Consider the following 17,030-nt stretch of genomic DNA (forward strand, 5'->3'; position numbering starts at 1 on the left):
TAAGAATCTTTTTATTTTCAAGCTAAACATATGAAGAGCAAAGAAGAAAAGCCATTATGTCAAAAATTATTTTAGAGCCAAGTTAAAAACAGTACATAGGTGATAGAACAAATTTCTATTGTTTTTGTGTGTCTATAGGGAAGCCCGTCACTTTGCGGCTCTTCCTTTTCACTTTTCTTTAGCAAGCAGAGGAAAACATGAGACAAAGTAAAACTTTATATATATATTCATAACAATTCATTAAGAAAAATACATTTGTTCGATCCTACAAAATATATACAATATATATATATGTGTGTGTGTGTGTCTGCGCATTTGTGTATGTGCATGTATGCTGAACCAGCGAAGACAACTTTACGTCACCACGGCGTGCCAATTCTTACCTATCGATCCATTGCAATTAGAAAGTTTTATATTGTCAGTTCACTAATATACATGACTTGTGTGCCCCTTAAAAAGACATCATTATTGAACTTGTTTAGAAGCTTGTTCTTATTACTTTCGTAATGCTCAGTGGCGCTCGATAGAGCTACATTCATGAAACCATCTATGGACTCCAACCTTCCACTATAAAGTAAACCTGAAGCGAGCTTAACGTTCACTGTCTTGCCGATAATATCAGAGAGAAACTCGGTAGTAACACTACCCTCTGTAGAAGCTTTACCTGACATTGCTTATTATACTTTTTGCTTGTTTTGTCTATGCTATATACCCTTGCACTTTGTCTTTATTATGGCGTTTTTTGTATATTATGAATGTGTTGTAACGACGCTGCTTATTTGGCATTATACACGAGCCAGTGGCATCCGGGTAAAGAGCGTTATTAATAGAAATATTAAATAAACCTGTCTAGAGCAAAGGCACACAAATATCCATACAAAACAGCGGTGTAGAATTAATTTGTATATTTAATTCATTGAATTTAAGAATATATTGTTTCATCCATATAACTTTATTTATTGTTCTTTCTCTGTTCAACTTAAGTAACCGCTGATTTTACTGCAAATGCAAAACGTCAATAATTTCCCATTCGGGTAAATAGTATAAAGTCATGATGTGAAAATTGGCCTTGCTTGAAGAATGTTAATCAAAAGCTCAATCAGTTAACCCCTCAGTGAGTGTCATTTTAGTAGCACATACCTAGCGTTTTTAATTTTCGTTTTATTGTTAAGCGAGTAGCTTACTTTGAGAAAATCGAAGGAAGTAGAACTTAGCTCTCCAGACCAAGGATATTTTGATGAAAAAGTATGTCTGCTGACCCTATTATCAATCAATCGCCTTCGTGTGTGAGGTGCAACAAATCTATTGCATCCAGTCAGGTATATGAATTAGAAAACAAAAAGTGGCATGATCAATGCTTTACATGCTACAAATGCGAAAAAAAATTGAATGCAGAGTCTGACTTTCTGGTTTTGGACACAGGTACTTTAATTTGCTACGACTGCTCCGATAAATGTACAAGTTGTGGCAGCAAAATAGATGACACAGCGATTATACTTCCTTCCTCGAACGAAGCCTACTGTTCCAGTTGTTTCAGATGTTGTAGGTGCAACGAGCGTATTAAGAACTTGAAGTATGCGAAGACAAGACGAGGATTATGTTGCATGGATTGCCACGAAAAATTGTTGAGAAAGAAACAGCAATTATTGGAAAAGCAAAAAAATGACTTCTCGACAGGAAATTCTGGAATTCAACTTCCCCAGAGATCAATCAAAAGACCTCTATCGCCAACCAGGATAAATGGTATATCATCTGTCAGCACAAATAACTCTGCGATAAATGAGAACCCTGTAGAATCCAGTGAGGTTCAACAACTCACTCCACAGGTTTTAGTCTCACAAGAAATTGATGAATCATCATCAGATAATGACAATATTAATAATGACAATAACAACGACAGAAATGAAAGAACATCTCATGCAAGAACAGTTTCTATAGACGACATTTTGAATTCCACTTTGGAAAATGATAGTAACAGTATTGAAGAACAGAGTTTGGTGGACAATGAGGATTACATTAATAAGATGGGTCAAGATGTGAACTATAGGCTGCTGAAGCCTCATAGGGCTAATCATGATTCTATAGTGATAAAGGATCCAAAGTCTACAAATTCAAACCCCAACGCAAATAGATTTTTTTCAATTTATGATAAAGACGAGACTGACAGAGATGATACAGATGGCAAAGAAAATGATGGCATAATCAATACACCTAGAAATAGCACTGATAAAATTACAAGTCCTTTAAATAGTCCTATGTCTGTACAAGTTAATGAAGAAATCAATCCTCCTCACGGATTAGCATTAAATTTATCAGAGGGCGGAAAAGAGAATAATAAACCATCTCAAAGTATGCAGATGTTAACTTCCAAATCTATGAATCATGTTTCCCCGGTTACGAGATCAGATACGCCAGAAATGAAATCATCTACATCTTCGTCAACGTTACGTATATCTGATAATAGAAGTTCTAGCAGGCCTCAAACATCGGATCATTTACAGCCTCAGAACAAAGGAACACCCTCCCCAAATAAGAAGCTTTCAAGGTCATTTTCTTTAAAGTCCAAATATTTTGTTCACAACTTGAAAAGTAAAACTTCGGAAATGTTAGATCCAAAACATCCTCATCATAACATTTATACACAAGAATCAGATACTCATTCAGGATGGGGTGTTTCCTCTACGCATACGAGCATAAGAAAATCAAAACCAAAAAAAAATCCCACATCAAGAGGTCAAAGTGACAGTACAATATACAACACTCTACCAGAGCATGAAAATTATACATCATCTGAATTCAATCATAAAAAGGCACAAAGTAGTCTTGGCGGTATGCCCAAAAAGCAAACCTCTGGCGACATAACTGCTAACAGACGTGTGAATGGCTCATATCCAAGTTCAAGTTCAGGGCAGCATATAGCAATGTTCCGTACACCGCCTTTAGAATCAGGCCCCTTATTCAAGAGACCATCGTTGTCGTCTGAGTCTGCACACCACAGATCTTCCAGCTTACAGACATCTAGATCCACTAACGCATTATTGGAGGACGATTCCACGAAAGTAAATTCTACCGATGAAAGTGCAACAAGTTTAGAAAGGGATTACTATTTTACTGAGTTAACTTTAAGGAAGTTAAAGTTAGATGTAAGGGAATTAGAAGGCACAAAAAATAAATTATTGCAGGATGTGGAAAATTTAAGACTAGTAAAAGAAAGACTATTAGGTGATGTTGATTATTTAATAAAAGAAAAGGATAAACAACCAGTATCGTCCCGGAAGTCCTTAGAACAGAAAGAAATCAGCGTAACACCTGTAAGTGTAAAGTCACCAAATGCAAATACAGACAGAAAAGGGAGCATATCCAATGCCAGTCCTAAACCACGATTCTGGAAAATATTCTCCAGCGGTGGTAAGGATCATCAGCCAGGGGATCTAGAATCCCATCAACGTTCACCAAATTCATCTTCAAGTGGAATGACGAATATAGCACAGAAAGATATATCGACTCCTAAATTAATTCGTGCACACGATGAGTTACCATCACCGGGTAAAGTTTCACTATCTCCAAGTCCGAAGAAATTAGACTTGATGCTTGATGGTTCTCATTTATATGGATCGTCATTACCAGCTAGATGTGCATTTGAAAAGAGTAGTGTTCCAATGATTATTAATTGCTGTATTGATTACATCGAAGCAGAAGATGTAGGCCTGAATATGGAAGGTTTATACAGGAAGTCGGGCTCGCAAACTTTGGTTGAAGAAATTGAGAATGAATTTGCTCAGAATAATGTATTACATAACAATACGGTAAATCCCAAATTGGATGCTTTGTTAAATCAAGATATTAATGCAGTGGCTAGTGTATTGAAACGATACTTGAGGAAATTACCAGACCCAGTCTTATCGTTTTCCATATATGATTCATTAATAAACTTAGTAAGGAGCAATCAATTCATTGAAAGGTTACCACTAAACGACGACGGCTTTTCAGATTCCCCACAGAGAATGTCATTACATGAAATTGCCCTCAAAAGCTTGCGAGAAATTCTAAAAAATTTGCCCCCAGAACACCAAGAAGTGCTGAGAGTATTGGCAGCGCATATCAATAAAGTACAAAAGTACAGTGAGAGGAATTTGATGAACTTACATAATCTGTCGTTGGTTTTTGCACCAAGTCTTATTCATGACCTAGACGGTGAAAAGGATATCGTGGATATGAAGGAGAGAAATTATATCGTGGAATTCATACTAGTAAATTATAAAGACATACTCAAATCTGTATGATACTAATTGTAAACTTATACAAACATATGATAGACATGATATATAAATATATACCAAAAAAAAAAAAAAAAAAACCAAGACATCGTTTAATGTATATTTGTCACTTCAGGGTGCGAAAAAGTGGCTACTTTCTTATTACCGACTCGCAATAGATGTTCAATTGTAGTAAAGTCTTTTCTTGGTAAATTTTTATATTTATCAAACTCTTCATGAATGTAATTCACAAAATTAATTTGGTTCTTCTTTGGTTTTGAATAAGCTGTCCGTATGGAAGCTCTGTAGAGGTGTAAGACCTCCTTTTGCAGCCCACTTAATCTCTTAGGCATTCCCTTGATATTGCGTTTCCTTTTGTTGTTATTCTTTTAATCGTGTTTTTCAAAGGTCATTTGAAGACTCCCTTTTCTTCGGCTTTATTAAGTTGACACATGCCGATTCCGTCAAAAGTTTAATATGGTTCGTTTCTGGTAAGACAAAAAGTAAGAACTTTTATAAAAATATCTTAATAAAGAGGAGGTTGATGTTAGATTTTTATACACCTACATAGCTTTCTTTGATCGCTCTATATTATACTTGAAGTAAAAGTGTACTACTTTATTCTTTGAAAAGGTTCTTCAGTGTGTCGGTTAGCCAGCGGAGGAGTAACCGACGATAGCCGCCATTTGCCGAGGTTGCCGAGGCAATGTTGAATGTTACGTGCTTTTGTGGGGCGTTGCTCCGACGCCTTCGGTAAGTGACGGTATCGTAATTGGCTAGTGGCATCTGATTTATTGTGTTGAATAAAGTTTTAGGATATAAACTGGGCTTGTTTGTATCCTCCCATTCAGGGATAGTTCATGTCTCTTGGATTTTTCTCTCCAAACTTTTATTTCACATTTATTACTATATAAATGGTAAGAGAAACGTAACAGTCTCAACTTACTACCTAATACAAGTTGATACGTCTTCTGTGAAGTCTTTAAAAAATAACAAAAAATTATCTCGTTCAAGCATGGCACCTGTTACAATTGAGAAATACGTAAATCAAAATGAACCACACCTTGTTTCCAATCAATTAGCGACAATTCCGTTCGGCGAGTACATATTCAGAAGGCTATTATCTATCGGTACAAAGTCAGTTTTTGGTGTTCCTGGAGACTTCAACCTATCCCTATTAGAATATCTATATTCTCCCAATGTTGAATCCGCTGGTTTAAGATGGGTTGGGACTTGTAATGAACTAAACGCTGCTTATGCGGCTGATGGATACTCTCGTTATTCTAATAAGATTGGTTGTTTGATCACCACGTATGGTGTTGGTGAGCTAAGCGCTCTGAATGGTATAGCGGGGTCGTTTGCTGAAAATGTTAAAGTCTTGCACATTGTTGGTGTTGCCAAATCAATAGATTCGCGTTCAAATAATTTTAAAGAGCGTAACCTACATCATTTGGTGCCACAGGTACATAATTCAAATTTCAAAGGTCCAAACCATAAAGTATATCATGATATGGTGAAAGACAGAGTTGCATGTTCAGTGGCTTACCTGGAAGATATTGAAACTGCTTGTGTCCAAGTCGACAATGTTATACGAGACATTTTTAAATATTCTAAGCCTGGTTATATTTTTGTTCCTGCAGATTTTGCAGATATGTCTGTTGCAGCTGATAATTTAGTTAAGGTTCCACATATATCTCAACAAGATTGTATTACATACCCTCCCGAAGTTCAATTGCTCGATATAATTGATAAGATTACGAGTTGGATGTATTCCAGTAAAACACCAGCAATCCTTGGAGATGTTTTAACTGATAGATATGGTGTGAGTAATATTCTAAACGAACTTATCTACACAACTAAGATCTGGAATTTTTCCACAGTTATGGGAAAATCAGTGATTGATGAATCAAATCCAACGTATATGGGTCAATACAACGGTAAAGAGGGTTTAAAGCAAGTTTATAAACATTTTGAATCATGTGACTTGGTCTTACATTTTGGAGTTGACATCAATGAAATCAATAATGGGCATTATACCTTTACTTATAAGCCAAATGCTAAAATCATCCAATTTCACCCCGAATATATTCGCTTTGTTGACACCAAATATGGTGATGAACAAATGTTTGAAGGTGTAAATTTTGTACCTGTTTTGAAGGAACTATACAAACTTATTGACGTTGCCAGACTATCTTTGCAATATGACTCTAATGTGACTTCTTATACCAATGAAACAATGCAAATAGAAGACCTCACTGACGATCAATCAAGTATCATCACACAAGCTCACTTACAAAAGGTAATGCCTGGATTTCTAAACCCTGGTGATGTCGTTGTTTGTGAAACTGGTTCCTTTCAGTTTTCTGTTCGTGATTTTGCATTTCCTACCCAACTAAAATACATATCACAGGGGTTTTTCCTTTCTATTGGCATGGCTCTTCCTGCGGCTCTAGGTGTTGGAATTGCCATGCAAGATTACTCAAATGCACACATCAATGGCAGTAATGTAAAAGAAGACTACAAACCAAGACTAATCTTGTTTGAAGGTGATGGAGCTGCACAAATGACGATTCAAGAACTGAGCACCATCTTGAAGTGCAACGTACCACTGGAAATTATTATCTGGAATAATAATGGTTACACGATTGAAAGAGCCATCATGGGTCCTACCAGGTCCTACAATGATATTATGTCTTGGAAGTGGACTAAACTATTTGAAGCCTTCGGAGACTTTGATGGAAAGCACACTAGCAGCACTCTCATTGAATTTCCATCCAAATTAGCATTGAAATTGAAAGAGCTAAAGAACTCGGCGAGAAGAAACCAGATAGAACTTTTAGAAGTCAAATTAGGCGTATTGGATTTCCCTGAGCAGCTAAAATGCATGGTTGAGGCAGCCGCGCTCAAAAGAAATAAAAAATAAGGATATGTAGCCACCAACTATAAAACAGAACCAATGATATTTTTCTTTCCATCTCACATAAAAACTTCTCATATAACTATGTTCACGAAATAAATATATAAGAAATAAACTATGCTCGTATTATTATTGTAATTATTCCTTTTCCTGTGCGTCAGTATTTTTTTCGCGACGACGCAAGGACGGTGGGGTGCGGGCCGACGTGTTGTTTTTCCGTGGCTTTCGGTTTACAATCCGAAGAAGTATAAAAGGCCGCCAAATTTGTTTTTTTCCATTCCTTTCGTTCGCCTTTTCTCAGGGATGTTCTTCTTCTACTTCAAGTAATATATCTTTTCATACAGAGTTATACATTTTGAAGGAAAGCAAAGTCAAATAGAAAAAGAACCTCCCTCAACCTATTTGAAACTTCAAGAAATCCAAATCAAAAAATACCTACATCAGCTAAATGTCCGCTAACTTAGATAAATCCTTAGACGAAATTATTGGCTCTAATAGAGCAGGTGGTAACAGAGCTCGTGTCGGTGGTACTCGGGGTAATGGTCCAAAAAGAGTTGGTAAGCAAGTTAATAGTCAACGTAGGAGCATTCCAAACAGAAAAGGACCTATCAGAAAAAACGTCAGGGCCCCTCCAAACGCTGTCGCTAGAGTTGCCAAGCTTTTAGACACCACTAGAGAGGTCAAGGTTAACGTCGAGGGTTTGCCAAGAGACATTAAGCAGGATGCTGTAAGAGTATGTTGAATACATGAGAGCTATTTATTTAGTTACTCGCATCGTCTCGTGTGGATACGAGAAAGATTCTTTGTAAGGAAGGATATGGCGCATACTTTTAATCAAGAGTTCTCCATCTTAGAGTGAAGGAATTCAAGAAAAAATTTCCGCTGGGAGAAAAATTTAGAGAGAGTACCATTTCGGTAAGCCAACCATTCTATTTTTTAGAAACGCAATTATGACCTACAAGGTTTGAAATATCAGTTGCCACGGAAAATGGTTATTTTCATATTGGTTAGGTTAGCTCAAATCAATCTATCTGTCTATCTGTCAACTAATCAATCTTATATTCTAGATTGGCATTGTTTTGTCTCATTGACCGTGATAGTTTCGTTCTATTTTCAATAAAGCGTATCATTCAACACTGGAGTTTGCAGGAGGATCAATTTGATTTGTATTCTTCTAAGAGGGAGTAGCTTTCAGTGTGGGATGACATTAGTTTCAAGAAATAACTATGGGAAACATGTTTTTCATGCACTTACGAACAGATATGCATGCATTGCTTGGTTTTTTATATTATGATAATTGTTACGAAAAAACTTGATTTGAAGCACCTAACTATACCGACCGAAGAACCACATGGATGATACATGTTTTTTTCGATGGCTGTTTTAACTGGACTTTTGTATTCTTTCTAATATTCTGATCTGCTTGATTGTTTGTGTCATATCTTTTCATTTTTCGAACTTATATCATGAAGATATGTGACTAACTTTTTTTTACAGGAATTTTTTGCATCTCAAGTAGGTGGCGTTCAAAGGGTTTTGTTGAGTTACAACGAAAGAGGCCAATCTACTGGTATGGCTAATATCACATTTAAGAACGGCGAATTGGCCAGAAGAGCGGTCGAAAGATTCAACGGTTCTCCAATCGATGGGGGTAGATCAAGATTGAGATTGAACTTAATTGTTGATCCAAATCAACGTCCAGCCCGGAGTTTAGCCGACAGAATCAAGGCCATGCCGCAAAAGAGTGGAAATGTCTCCAGACCAGTCAAGAGGGGTCCAAACAGAAAGGCTGCTATGGCCAAAACCCAAAGCAAACCAAAGAGAGAAAGACCTGCTAAAAAGAGTCTAGAGGACTTAGACAAAGAAATGGCCGACTATTTTGAAAAGAAATAACTGGTTTTCATTTTCTATTCGATTTATTTTAATTTAATTTAATAAAGTTAATTTCTTCTCCGTTTCATATATATAAGTTTTTCCAAAATTGAAGAATTAAGAAGTGTATTTATAAAGTGTTGATATGTATAAAATAATATCACATCATCATACAACAACGCTACTCCAGGGAACAGAGTTACTTCCTTAACTTTTATTTTATCGATACTTTCTTGACTCAAACATACGTCGCTATTTACAGACTCATGAATATATACATATGCACATTGAAAATAATAATCGAGTAATATATATCACTCATCTCTTCTCCTGTCTAGAAAGCCTAATTTGTCACCTCTTTTCCTTGTTACCGCGCTGAGTCCGCTACCTTCATATTTACTCTTTCTTGCCAACCCATGGTCTTCAGAATTGTCAATACTGTTGTCTCCATGTTTAGGCAGGGGAAATCCTGGTTTTACTTGGGCAAGATTATCGTAATAATCTCGCTCATTCATTTCATCACTATTTCCCCGCGCTTTTGGTATGAATTTAGCATCCCTCCTAGACTTCACTATAGTCTTAACAATAAAAATGGATGTAATACCAGCTGCAGAAATGTAAAGTAAATTTTTACTATAATAATCGCATTGCTTCCTTCTTCTGCCCTCCTCTTCACTTTGGTTATGTATGATTCAATCTATCTCATTTTCAAGACATTGATCGATAAGGGATTAACCATGGAAGAGTTGCCGGTAGATAAGATAAGACGTCTAATGTTAGCTTAACATTTATAACTATAGTTCGTTTCTTATTTTTGATACATACCCTATATTCTGAAACGGATTTGACATTGTTTGTTCATTTTAGCATGGTCTAGAGAGAAGTGGTATTGTTATTTTCTTCTTTTGAATCATCTTGATTTTTTTGAACGCAGCAAAACACCGGTGCCCTCTATAGCGAAAGAACAAGAAAATGCTTTCAGCCACAAAGGAAGATACCCTATGAAACTTTGGTGGTATCAGATACTATATATAACACTCATGTATCATCGAGTCTGCAGTAAAAACAATTATACGTTGTGATTACTCTTGCAAACCAACTCTGTTCGAAAAAAAGGGCGACTGAAAAAGTACACATCCTTGGAAATGTGCTACTGCTAATCCGTAATAATGATCTATCTGATGAAGATGATCGATAAATTTCTTTATACTTGGTACAGTTCTTTTATCTTTTGGTCATGTGACCATTCTAGGCATTTCGCAGGTAGCGCGAAACTTACAGTATGTTCGTGTGACATTACCAAGCAGAAAAATTGTAATATTTTTCTTTTTCTCTTCAAATTTTCTTCGTATCTGAAACTTTTCATTTAAGAGATGGTACTTAGCCTTCACCTTTAACTATTACTCAGATTTTGTTTAATCCATCTTCTATCTAGGAGATCATTAAGGAATAGTCCGCGAATTTATTACCGCTTAAACTGATTATTTCAAATATAGAAAGTAATATCTATTAATCAACAACAGAAATGAAATACTTAGCTGCTTACTTATTATTGGTTCAAGGTGGTAACGCTGCCCCATCCGCTGCTGACATCAAGGCCGTCGTCGAATCTGTCGGTGCTGAGGTCGAAGAAGCCAGAATCAACGAATTGTTGTCCTCTTTGGAAGGTAAGGGTTCTTTGGAAGAAATCATTGCTGAAGGTCAAAAGAAGTTCGCTACTGTCCCAGCTGGTGGCGCTTCTTCTGCTGCTGCCGGTGCTTCTTCTGCTGCTGCCGGTGGTGATGCTGCTGAAGAAGAAAAGGAAGAAGAAGCTAAGGAAGAATCTGATGATGACATGGGTTTTGGTTTATTCGATTAAGGAATTTAACTAATCAATATTTTTCTTTTCCTTCATTCTCTTATGGAATCGAGTTCAAATCTTTAATTCCATTGTGATTTAAAAATAATTAATTACTGTATAAAACTTATATAGACAATTAATTGAAAATAGTATTACTTCTTTAACTCACTTAAGATGCCTTTTATTTTTTTTCTCTTTTCGGGAGATGTGTCGGATGTCTTGATAGCTTCTTCCAATAATAACTTCATTTCTTCCAACGCAACAACTAATTTCTCGTTGTATGTGGCAAAATACTCGCTGACGTCGTTATCTTCTGAAGTTTCTTTGATAGAATTAATCAAAGAATTTATGGAATTTACTTGGCTCAAAATTTCCGATAGTTTTCTTTCGCCTATTTGAATGGCTTGGCACTTTAAAATGAGGTCCTTTCTTAAATTGCTATACTCATTTAGGATCTTGAGGTTATTTTCGGGTTCTGATTCTTCTTCATGGATTATCTCCATCTGCGGCAGTTCCAATACGTCTTCAATTAATCTCTCGATCGATGTACTTCGCGATTCACCCTCGACTCTACTTCTTAATTCACTTCCAAGTGAATATTTCGGTATGTCTCCGATGAGATCCATTATTTGTTGTGATTGTCGGGCCCTTAATTCAGATTCGTTATCATATATCTCTTTGCTCAGCAAATCTTGTTTTCCCCTACTAAGACCATCTTTCCTTTTTTCAATCACTTGGGCTTTTAGTAATCTACATACTTCATTTGGTATCTCGCCTGATAAGTCATCCATAAGGTAGTTATCACTTGACAGGAAAGCGGATAATTCATTTTCTACAAATTTTGATATGCTGTTATACGTATCTGTCATCTTATGCTTTTTTTTTCTTGTGTTCTGTTAACAGTCAAGAAGTCTTTTACTAGGACTCTTTCCTCGCATGAAGATTTACTTCTCTCGCTTGTGGCGCGTTATGATTTTATGAAGATATATCTCTAAGAGAAGGTAATAATGAATGTACATCCAAAGAATGTACCGGAAAATGCTTTACGAGAGGAGATATTTCAAGAATATATCAAATCCAGCGGGCTTAAATTCTATTCTTTTATTTTTGTGTGTTTCCATTCCTTATTAAGTAACCTTTCCAGCAGTTTTTTGTTTTTTACGTTTAGTTTCCTTATTGAGGGCCAAAGTTTGAAGGACTAAGCTCACACAACCCCGAAGCCACTATTCATTGCCAAAAGATGAGCAAAACCTCACTGCTTCGTAGTAATATCAGAAGAGAATATCATTGCAAAAGTTTTGCTAAGTAGTGTGTGTAATATATATAAATTTTTATAAAAATCTTGGTCAAGAAAGAATTAAAAAGAAGAATTTCGTCTAAACCGTAATGTTATCATTAATATTAATTGTTTTTTTTATTAGTTTATATGGGTTTTGTTTTCATTTCATACCGCTTAGGGAGCATTGGGCATCGTGTGCGCTTTGAAGGCTAAGTAGGAGTTTGATGGGCTTACCACAGAACAGTATAACGAATACCAACCGCAGCAACTACTCAAAATGCCGAAATATCCACCGGCCATTTTGAGGTTGTTGTTATCAATGAAGGTACCTATACACAGCAGCAGAAAGGTCATGTCTAGAAACATTAATAGTAAAAACAAGCCCCACGTGCTCTTCAATGTGCACATCAACATCAAGAAGGTGAACACAGTCCACCCAGCAAGGAAAAACCCAATCACATTGTTCAACATCGTGGGATCCGTGTATCCACTAACCAAATTGTCCGTATCAGTTAGCCCATAACCGTAACAGATCCAGAACCCGCCGAAGGAACTGAAAACCGTCATGGCGTATGTGTCCCCGATCACAAAACATAACAACCCAGCAAACAACTCAATGGCCCCACCAAAAAACATAAACAAACTTAGCGCCCATTTCCCATCGGTGACACCGCGAACGTTCGCATTGATCAGCGACAAAACTAGACATGACAGGGAAAACGATGCGAGTCCCAGAGGAACGGGGTTGGCAAATTGATGGGGGACACGCTTTGCGCAGTTATCTTCATCCACATCGCCCCTATCTAGTGCATTAAGCAAATCTCTGCGTCTATACGTGGAGGACCCCAGAGTGATGAAGTCCCTGTCAGAATATATCTCTTGGATGTTAGGGAAGCCCTGTGAAACGCCGGCGATAGAGCCCTGCTGGGGCAGCGTTTCAATATTTTCGATGGTGTTCACACCCTTTTCCAGATCCTGTGGAGAAGAAGCAGACGATGTCATTTTACCTGCTATTTTTCTTTCTATTTAAACTTTCGTTATGCGTATATTAACTTATATATATTACCGAACTTCCCGTAAAACTGAAAAACAACACTTACTAACCAATCCAAACCCTTCGATGACCATATCAAATTCTGAAGAAACTTGATTTATTTAAATATTCTTCCTGAGTCACCGCCATCGTCAATAGCGTTAATATTTCAAAAAATCCTGCGCTTTCTCCATTAGGCCTTGAGCGGTTCCCCAAGAAGAAAAAAAACATAGTAGGAAAAAATGATGCTTCTTCCTAGCGCTATTGTAGTGCAGGTTCTGCCGTGTGCCAAGTTGGAGCAGCGCTGCTGAGATCTTTTCGGGGCGGTTCTTGCTCTTCCCTGGACCAGCGGCGGGCCGTTCCGGTTTTTTTTTCGGTGTCTGTTGTCTGAGACACAATGGGCGATGGAGGGGGAAATCGGAGGATGTGCCAGCTGCGCTTCAGTCATTACAGTACTGTCATGATTGAAATAGCCTGATGGCCGGTGGTGCGGCAATAGGAGAGGAGAGGGGACAGAAGGGGAGGGGAGAAGGGGAATGGCTGAGGAGAATACAGAGAGGAAAATCACAAATATTGGAGATTACGTGAAAAGTGTATATGGTTATACAAAAGCATGAATATCGAGACCCAGGCTATGTCCGTTGCGATTTTATTTAGAGGAGTTACGTACATAGGTACCTAGTAGCTTCTCAAATGCAGAAGAATACCGACCGACCGTGATAAAGACGGTTTGTCCGTGCAAGGCGATGTTTGAAGCACAATGGGTGCGAAATATCTGGAACGTTGGGTGTTCTGGAAAATACACAGACGCACTAAACAGAGATAGAAAAAAATGGTTACGGAAAGGGATTTGGTCCTTTCTTTGTTGGGTGTGTTGTGTGCTTCCTTTCTTTCTCAGATCTCCCTGCACACTGAGCTGCTGTCCTCCAGGTTATGGGTTGGTTTCTCCAGGTATTACAATGCAGTAGGCTTTTAGTGTGAAGAAAGGAAGAGAGAAAAATTTTTTTCAAAAGTTTTTTTTGTTTCTGAGCCTGTTCTTCTTTTCTATATATTCTTGACATCTTAGATTGTACATATTTTTCTCTTAAATTTCGCAATTGCCCTTTTGGAGATTAGTATTCAGACTCAAAGACCACAAACACTAACTATAACATAATTGCAAGATGGTTGCTTTCACTGTTGACCAAATGCGTTCTTTAATGGACAAAGTTACCAATGTGCGTAACATGTCCGTTATTGCTCACGTCGATCATGGTAAGTCCACTTTGACCGATTCCTTGGTCCAAAGAGCCGGTATTATTTCCGCTGCTAAGGCAGGTGAAGCCCGTTTCACCGATACCAGAAAGGATGAACAAGAAAGAGGTATTACTATCAAGTCTACCGCTATTTCCTTGTACTCTGAAATGTCTGACGAAGATGTCAAGGAAATTAAGCAAAAGACCGATGGTAACTCTTTCTTAATCAACTTGATTGACTCGCCAGGTCACGTTGATTTCTCCTCTGAAGTTACTGCCGCTTTGCGTGTCACTGATGGTGCTTTGGTTGTCGTCGACACCATTGAAGGTGTCTGTGTCCAAACCGAAACTGTTTTGAGACAAGCTTTGGGTGAAAGAATTAAGCCTGTTGTCGTTATCAACAAGGTCGACAGAGCTTTGTTGGAATTGCAAGTTTCCAAGGAAGATTTGTATCAAACTTTTGCTAGAACTGTTGAATCCGTTAACGTTATCGTCTCCACCTACGCTGATGAAGTTTTGGGTGACGTTCAAGTCTACCCAGCTAAGGGTACCGTTGCCTTCGGTTCCGGTTTGCACGGTTGGGCTTTCACCATCCGTCAATTCGCCACCAGATACGCTAAGAAGTTCGGTGTCGACAAGGCCAAGATGATGGACAGATTATGGGGTGACTCTTTCTTTAACCCAAAGACTAAGAAGTGGACTAACAAGGAGACTGATGCTGAAGGTAAGCCATTGGAAAGAGCTTTCAACATGTTCATCTTGGACCCTATCTTTAGATTATTCACAGCCATTATGAACTTCAAGAAAGAAGAGATTCCAGTTTTGCTAGAAAAATTGGAAATTGTCTTGAAGGGTGACGAAAAGGACTTGGAAGGTAAGGCTTTGTTGAAGGTTGTTATGAGAAAGTTCTTGCCAGCTGCTGATGCTTTATTGGAAATGATTGTCTTGCACTTGCCATCTCCAGTCACTGCTCAAGCTTACAGAGCCGAACAATTATACGAAGGTCCAGCTGATGATGCCAGCTGTATTGCTATCAAGAACTGTGATCCAAAGGCTGACTTAATGTTGTACGTCTCCAAGATGGTGCCAACCTCTGATAAGGGTAGATTCTACGCTTTTGGTAGAGTTTTCGCTGGTACTGTTAAGTCTGGTCAAAAGGTGAGAATCCAAGGTCCAAACTACGTTCCAGGTAAGAAGGACGACTTGTTCATCAAGGCCATCCAAAGAGTTGTTTTGATGATGGGTAGATTTGTCGAGCCAATTGATGACTGTCCAGCTGGTAACATTATCGGTTTAGTCGGTATTGATCAATTTTTGTTGAAGACCGGTACTTTAACCACCAATGAAACTTCTCACAACATGAAGGTCATGAAGTTCTCCGTTTCTCCAGTTGTCCAAGTCGCTGTCGAAGTTAAGAACGCCAACGATTTGCCAAAGTTGGTTGAAGGTTTGAAGAGATTGTCCAAGTCTGATCCTTGTGTCTTGACTTACATGTCTGAATCCGGTGAACATATCGTTGCTGGTACCGGTGAATTGCATTTGGAAATTTGTTTGCAAGATTTGGAACACGACCACGCCGGTGTTCCATTGAAGATCTCCCCACCAGTTGTTGCTTACAGAGAAACTGTTGAAAGTGAATCTTCTCAAACTGCTTTGTCCAAGTCTCCAAACAAGCATAACAGAATTTACTTGAAGGCTGAACCAATTGACGAAGAAGTTTCTTTGGCCATCGAAAACGGTATCATCAACCCAAGAGATGATTTCAAAGCTAGAGCTAGAATCATGGCTGATGACTACGGTTGGGACGTCACCGACGCCAGAAAGATCTGGTGTTTCGGTCCAGATGGTAACGGTCCAAACTTGGTTATTGACCAAACTAAGGCTGTTCAATACTTACACGAAATCAAGGATTCCGTTGTTGCTGCTTTCCAATGGGCTACCAAGGAAGGTCCAATTTTCGGTGAAGAAATGAGATCTGTCAGAGTTAACATTTTGGATGTTACTTTACATGCTGATGCTATCCACAGAGGTGGTGGTCAAATTATCCCAACCATGAGAAGAGCTACTTATGCTGGTTTCTTGTTGGCTGAACCAAAGATCCAAGAACCAGTTTTCTTGGTCGAAATTCAATGTCCAGAACAAGCCGTCGGTGGTATTTACTCTGTCTTAAACAAGAAGAGAGGTCAAGTTGTTTCTGAAGAACAAAGACCAGGTACTCCATTGTTTACCGTTAAGGCTTACTTGCCAGTCAATGAATCTTTCGGTTTCACCGGTGAATTGAGACAAGCTACTGGTGGTCAAGCTTTCCCACAAATGGTCTTCGACCATTGGTCCACTCTAGGTTCTGACCCATTGGACCCAACCTCCAAGGCTGGTGAAATTGTTCTTGCTGCTCGTAAGAGACACGGTATGAAGGAAGAAGTTCCAGGCTGGCAAGAATATTACGACAAATTGTAAGAATGATAAAACGAGTTAATACTCAGTTTTTTCTGTTTTGTCGTAATGTATTGGACATCTTTTTGTCCTTTTGACTTTTTTGTAGTTTATTCCCACGTATACTTACTATCTATAGTGTTATTTCATATTTAATCATATTTC

At 38.0% G+C, this 17,030-nt stretch overlaps 10 protein-coding genes across 10 annotated transcripts; 5 read left to right on the top strand and 5 right to left on the bottom strand.

The window, feature by feature from the left end:
* Positions 1-410: 410 nt before the first annotated feature.
* LSM6 (U4/U6-U5 snRNP complex subunit LSM6) lies at positions 411-671 on the bottom strand (the record flags this gene model as incomplete). Its single annotated transcript, XM_056221574.1, has 1 exon — positions 411-671. The coding sequence occupies one exon, from the start codon at positions 669-671 to the stop codon at positions 411-413; it is 261 nt and encodes an 86-aa protein (XP_056081352.1).
* Positions 672-1,247: 576 nt separating this feature from the next.
* Positions 1,248-4,283, top strand: RGA2 (GTPase-activating protein RGA2; the record flags this gene model as incomplete). The annotated part of the gene is made up of 1 exon (XM_056221576.1): positions 1,248-4,283. One exon carries the CDS (start codon positions 1,248-1,250, stop codon positions 4,281-4,283), a length of 3,036 nt encoding a protein of 1,011 aa, XP_056081353.1.
* An 86-nt stretch (positions 4,284-4,369) lies between these two features.
* SDH6 (Sdh6p) lies at positions 4,370-4,609 on the bottom strand (the record flags this gene model as incomplete). The annotated part of the gene is made up of 1 exon (XM_056221577.1): positions 4,370-4,609. One exon carries the CDS (start codon positions 4,607-4,609, stop codon positions 4,370-4,372), a length of 240 nt encoding a protein of 79 aa, XP_056081354.1.
* A 662-nt stretch (positions 4,610-5,271) lies between these two features.
* ARO10 (phenylpyruvate decarboxylase ARO10) lies at positions 5,272-7,179 on the top strand (the record flags this gene model as incomplete). Its single annotated transcript, XM_056221578.1, has 1 exon — positions 5,272-7,179. The coding sequence occupies one exon, from the start codon at positions 5,272-5,274 to the stop codon at positions 7,177-7,179; it is 1,908 nt and encodes a 635-aa protein (XP_056081355.1).
* A 442-nt stretch (positions 7,180-7,621) lies between these two features.
* On the top strand, positions 7,622-9,066 carry YRA1 (RNA-binding protein YRA1; the record flags this gene model as incomplete). The annotated part of the gene is made up of 2 exons (XM_056221579.1): positions 7,622-7,906; positions 8,671-9,066. 2 exons carry the CDS (start codon positions 7,622-7,624, stop codon positions 9,064-9,066), a joined length of 681 nt encoding a protein of 226 aa, XP_056081356.1.
* A 293-nt stretch (positions 9,067-9,359) lies between these two features.
* COI1 (Coi1p) lies at positions 9,360-9,896 on the bottom strand (the record flags this gene model as incomplete). The annotated part of the gene is made up of 2 exons (XM_056221580.1): positions 9,360-9,678; positions 9,871-9,896. The coding sequence occupies 2 exons, from the start codon at positions 9,894-9,896 to the stop codon at positions 9,360-9,362; spliced, it is 345 nt and encodes a 114-aa protein (XP_056081357.1).
* Positions 9,897-10,570: 674 nt separating this feature from the next.
* On the top strand, positions 10,571-10,903 carry RPP2B (ribosomal protein P2; the record flags this gene model as incomplete). Its single annotated transcript, XM_056221581.1, has 1 exon — positions 10,571-10,903. The coding sequence occupies one exon, from the start codon at positions 10,571-10,573 to the stop codon at positions 10,901-10,903; it is 333 nt and encodes a 110-aa protein (XP_056081358.1).
* Positions 10,904-11,037: 134 nt separating this feature from the next.
* On the bottom strand, positions 11,038-11,754 carry NKP1 (Nkp1p; the record flags this gene model as incomplete). Its single annotated transcript, XM_056221582.1, has 1 exon — positions 11,038-11,754. One exon carries the CDS (start codon positions 11,752-11,754, stop codon positions 11,038-11,040), a length of 717 nt encoding a protein of 238 aa, XP_056081359.1.
* Positions 11,755-12,338: 584 nt separating this feature from the next.
* ATO3 (putative ammonium permease ATO3) lies at positions 12,339-13,166 on the bottom strand (the record flags this gene model as incomplete). The annotated part of the gene is made up of 1 exon (XM_056221583.1): positions 12,339-13,166. The coding sequence occupies one exon, from the start codon at positions 13,164-13,166 to the stop codon at positions 12,339-12,341; it is 828 nt and encodes a 275-aa protein (XP_056081360.1).
* Positions 13,167-14,360: 1,194 nt separating this feature from the next.
* On the top strand, positions 14,361-16,889 carry EFT2 (elongation factor 2; the record flags this gene model as incomplete). Its single annotated transcript, XM_056221584.1, has 1 exon — positions 14,361-16,889. One exon carries the CDS (start codon positions 14,361-14,363, stop codon positions 16,887-16,889), a length of 2,529 nt encoding a protein of 842 aa, XP_056081361.1.
* Positions 16,890-17,030: the final 141 nt, after the last annotated feature.

This window comes from Saccharomyces mikatae (assembly GCF_947241705.1).
Source record: "Saccharomyces mikatae IFO 1815 strain IFO1815 genome assembly, chromosome: 4".
NCBI classification, from domain to species: domain Eukaryota; kingdom Fungi; phylum Ascomycota; class Saccharomycetes; order Saccharomycetales; family Saccharomycetaceae; genus Saccharomyces; species Saccharomyces mikatae.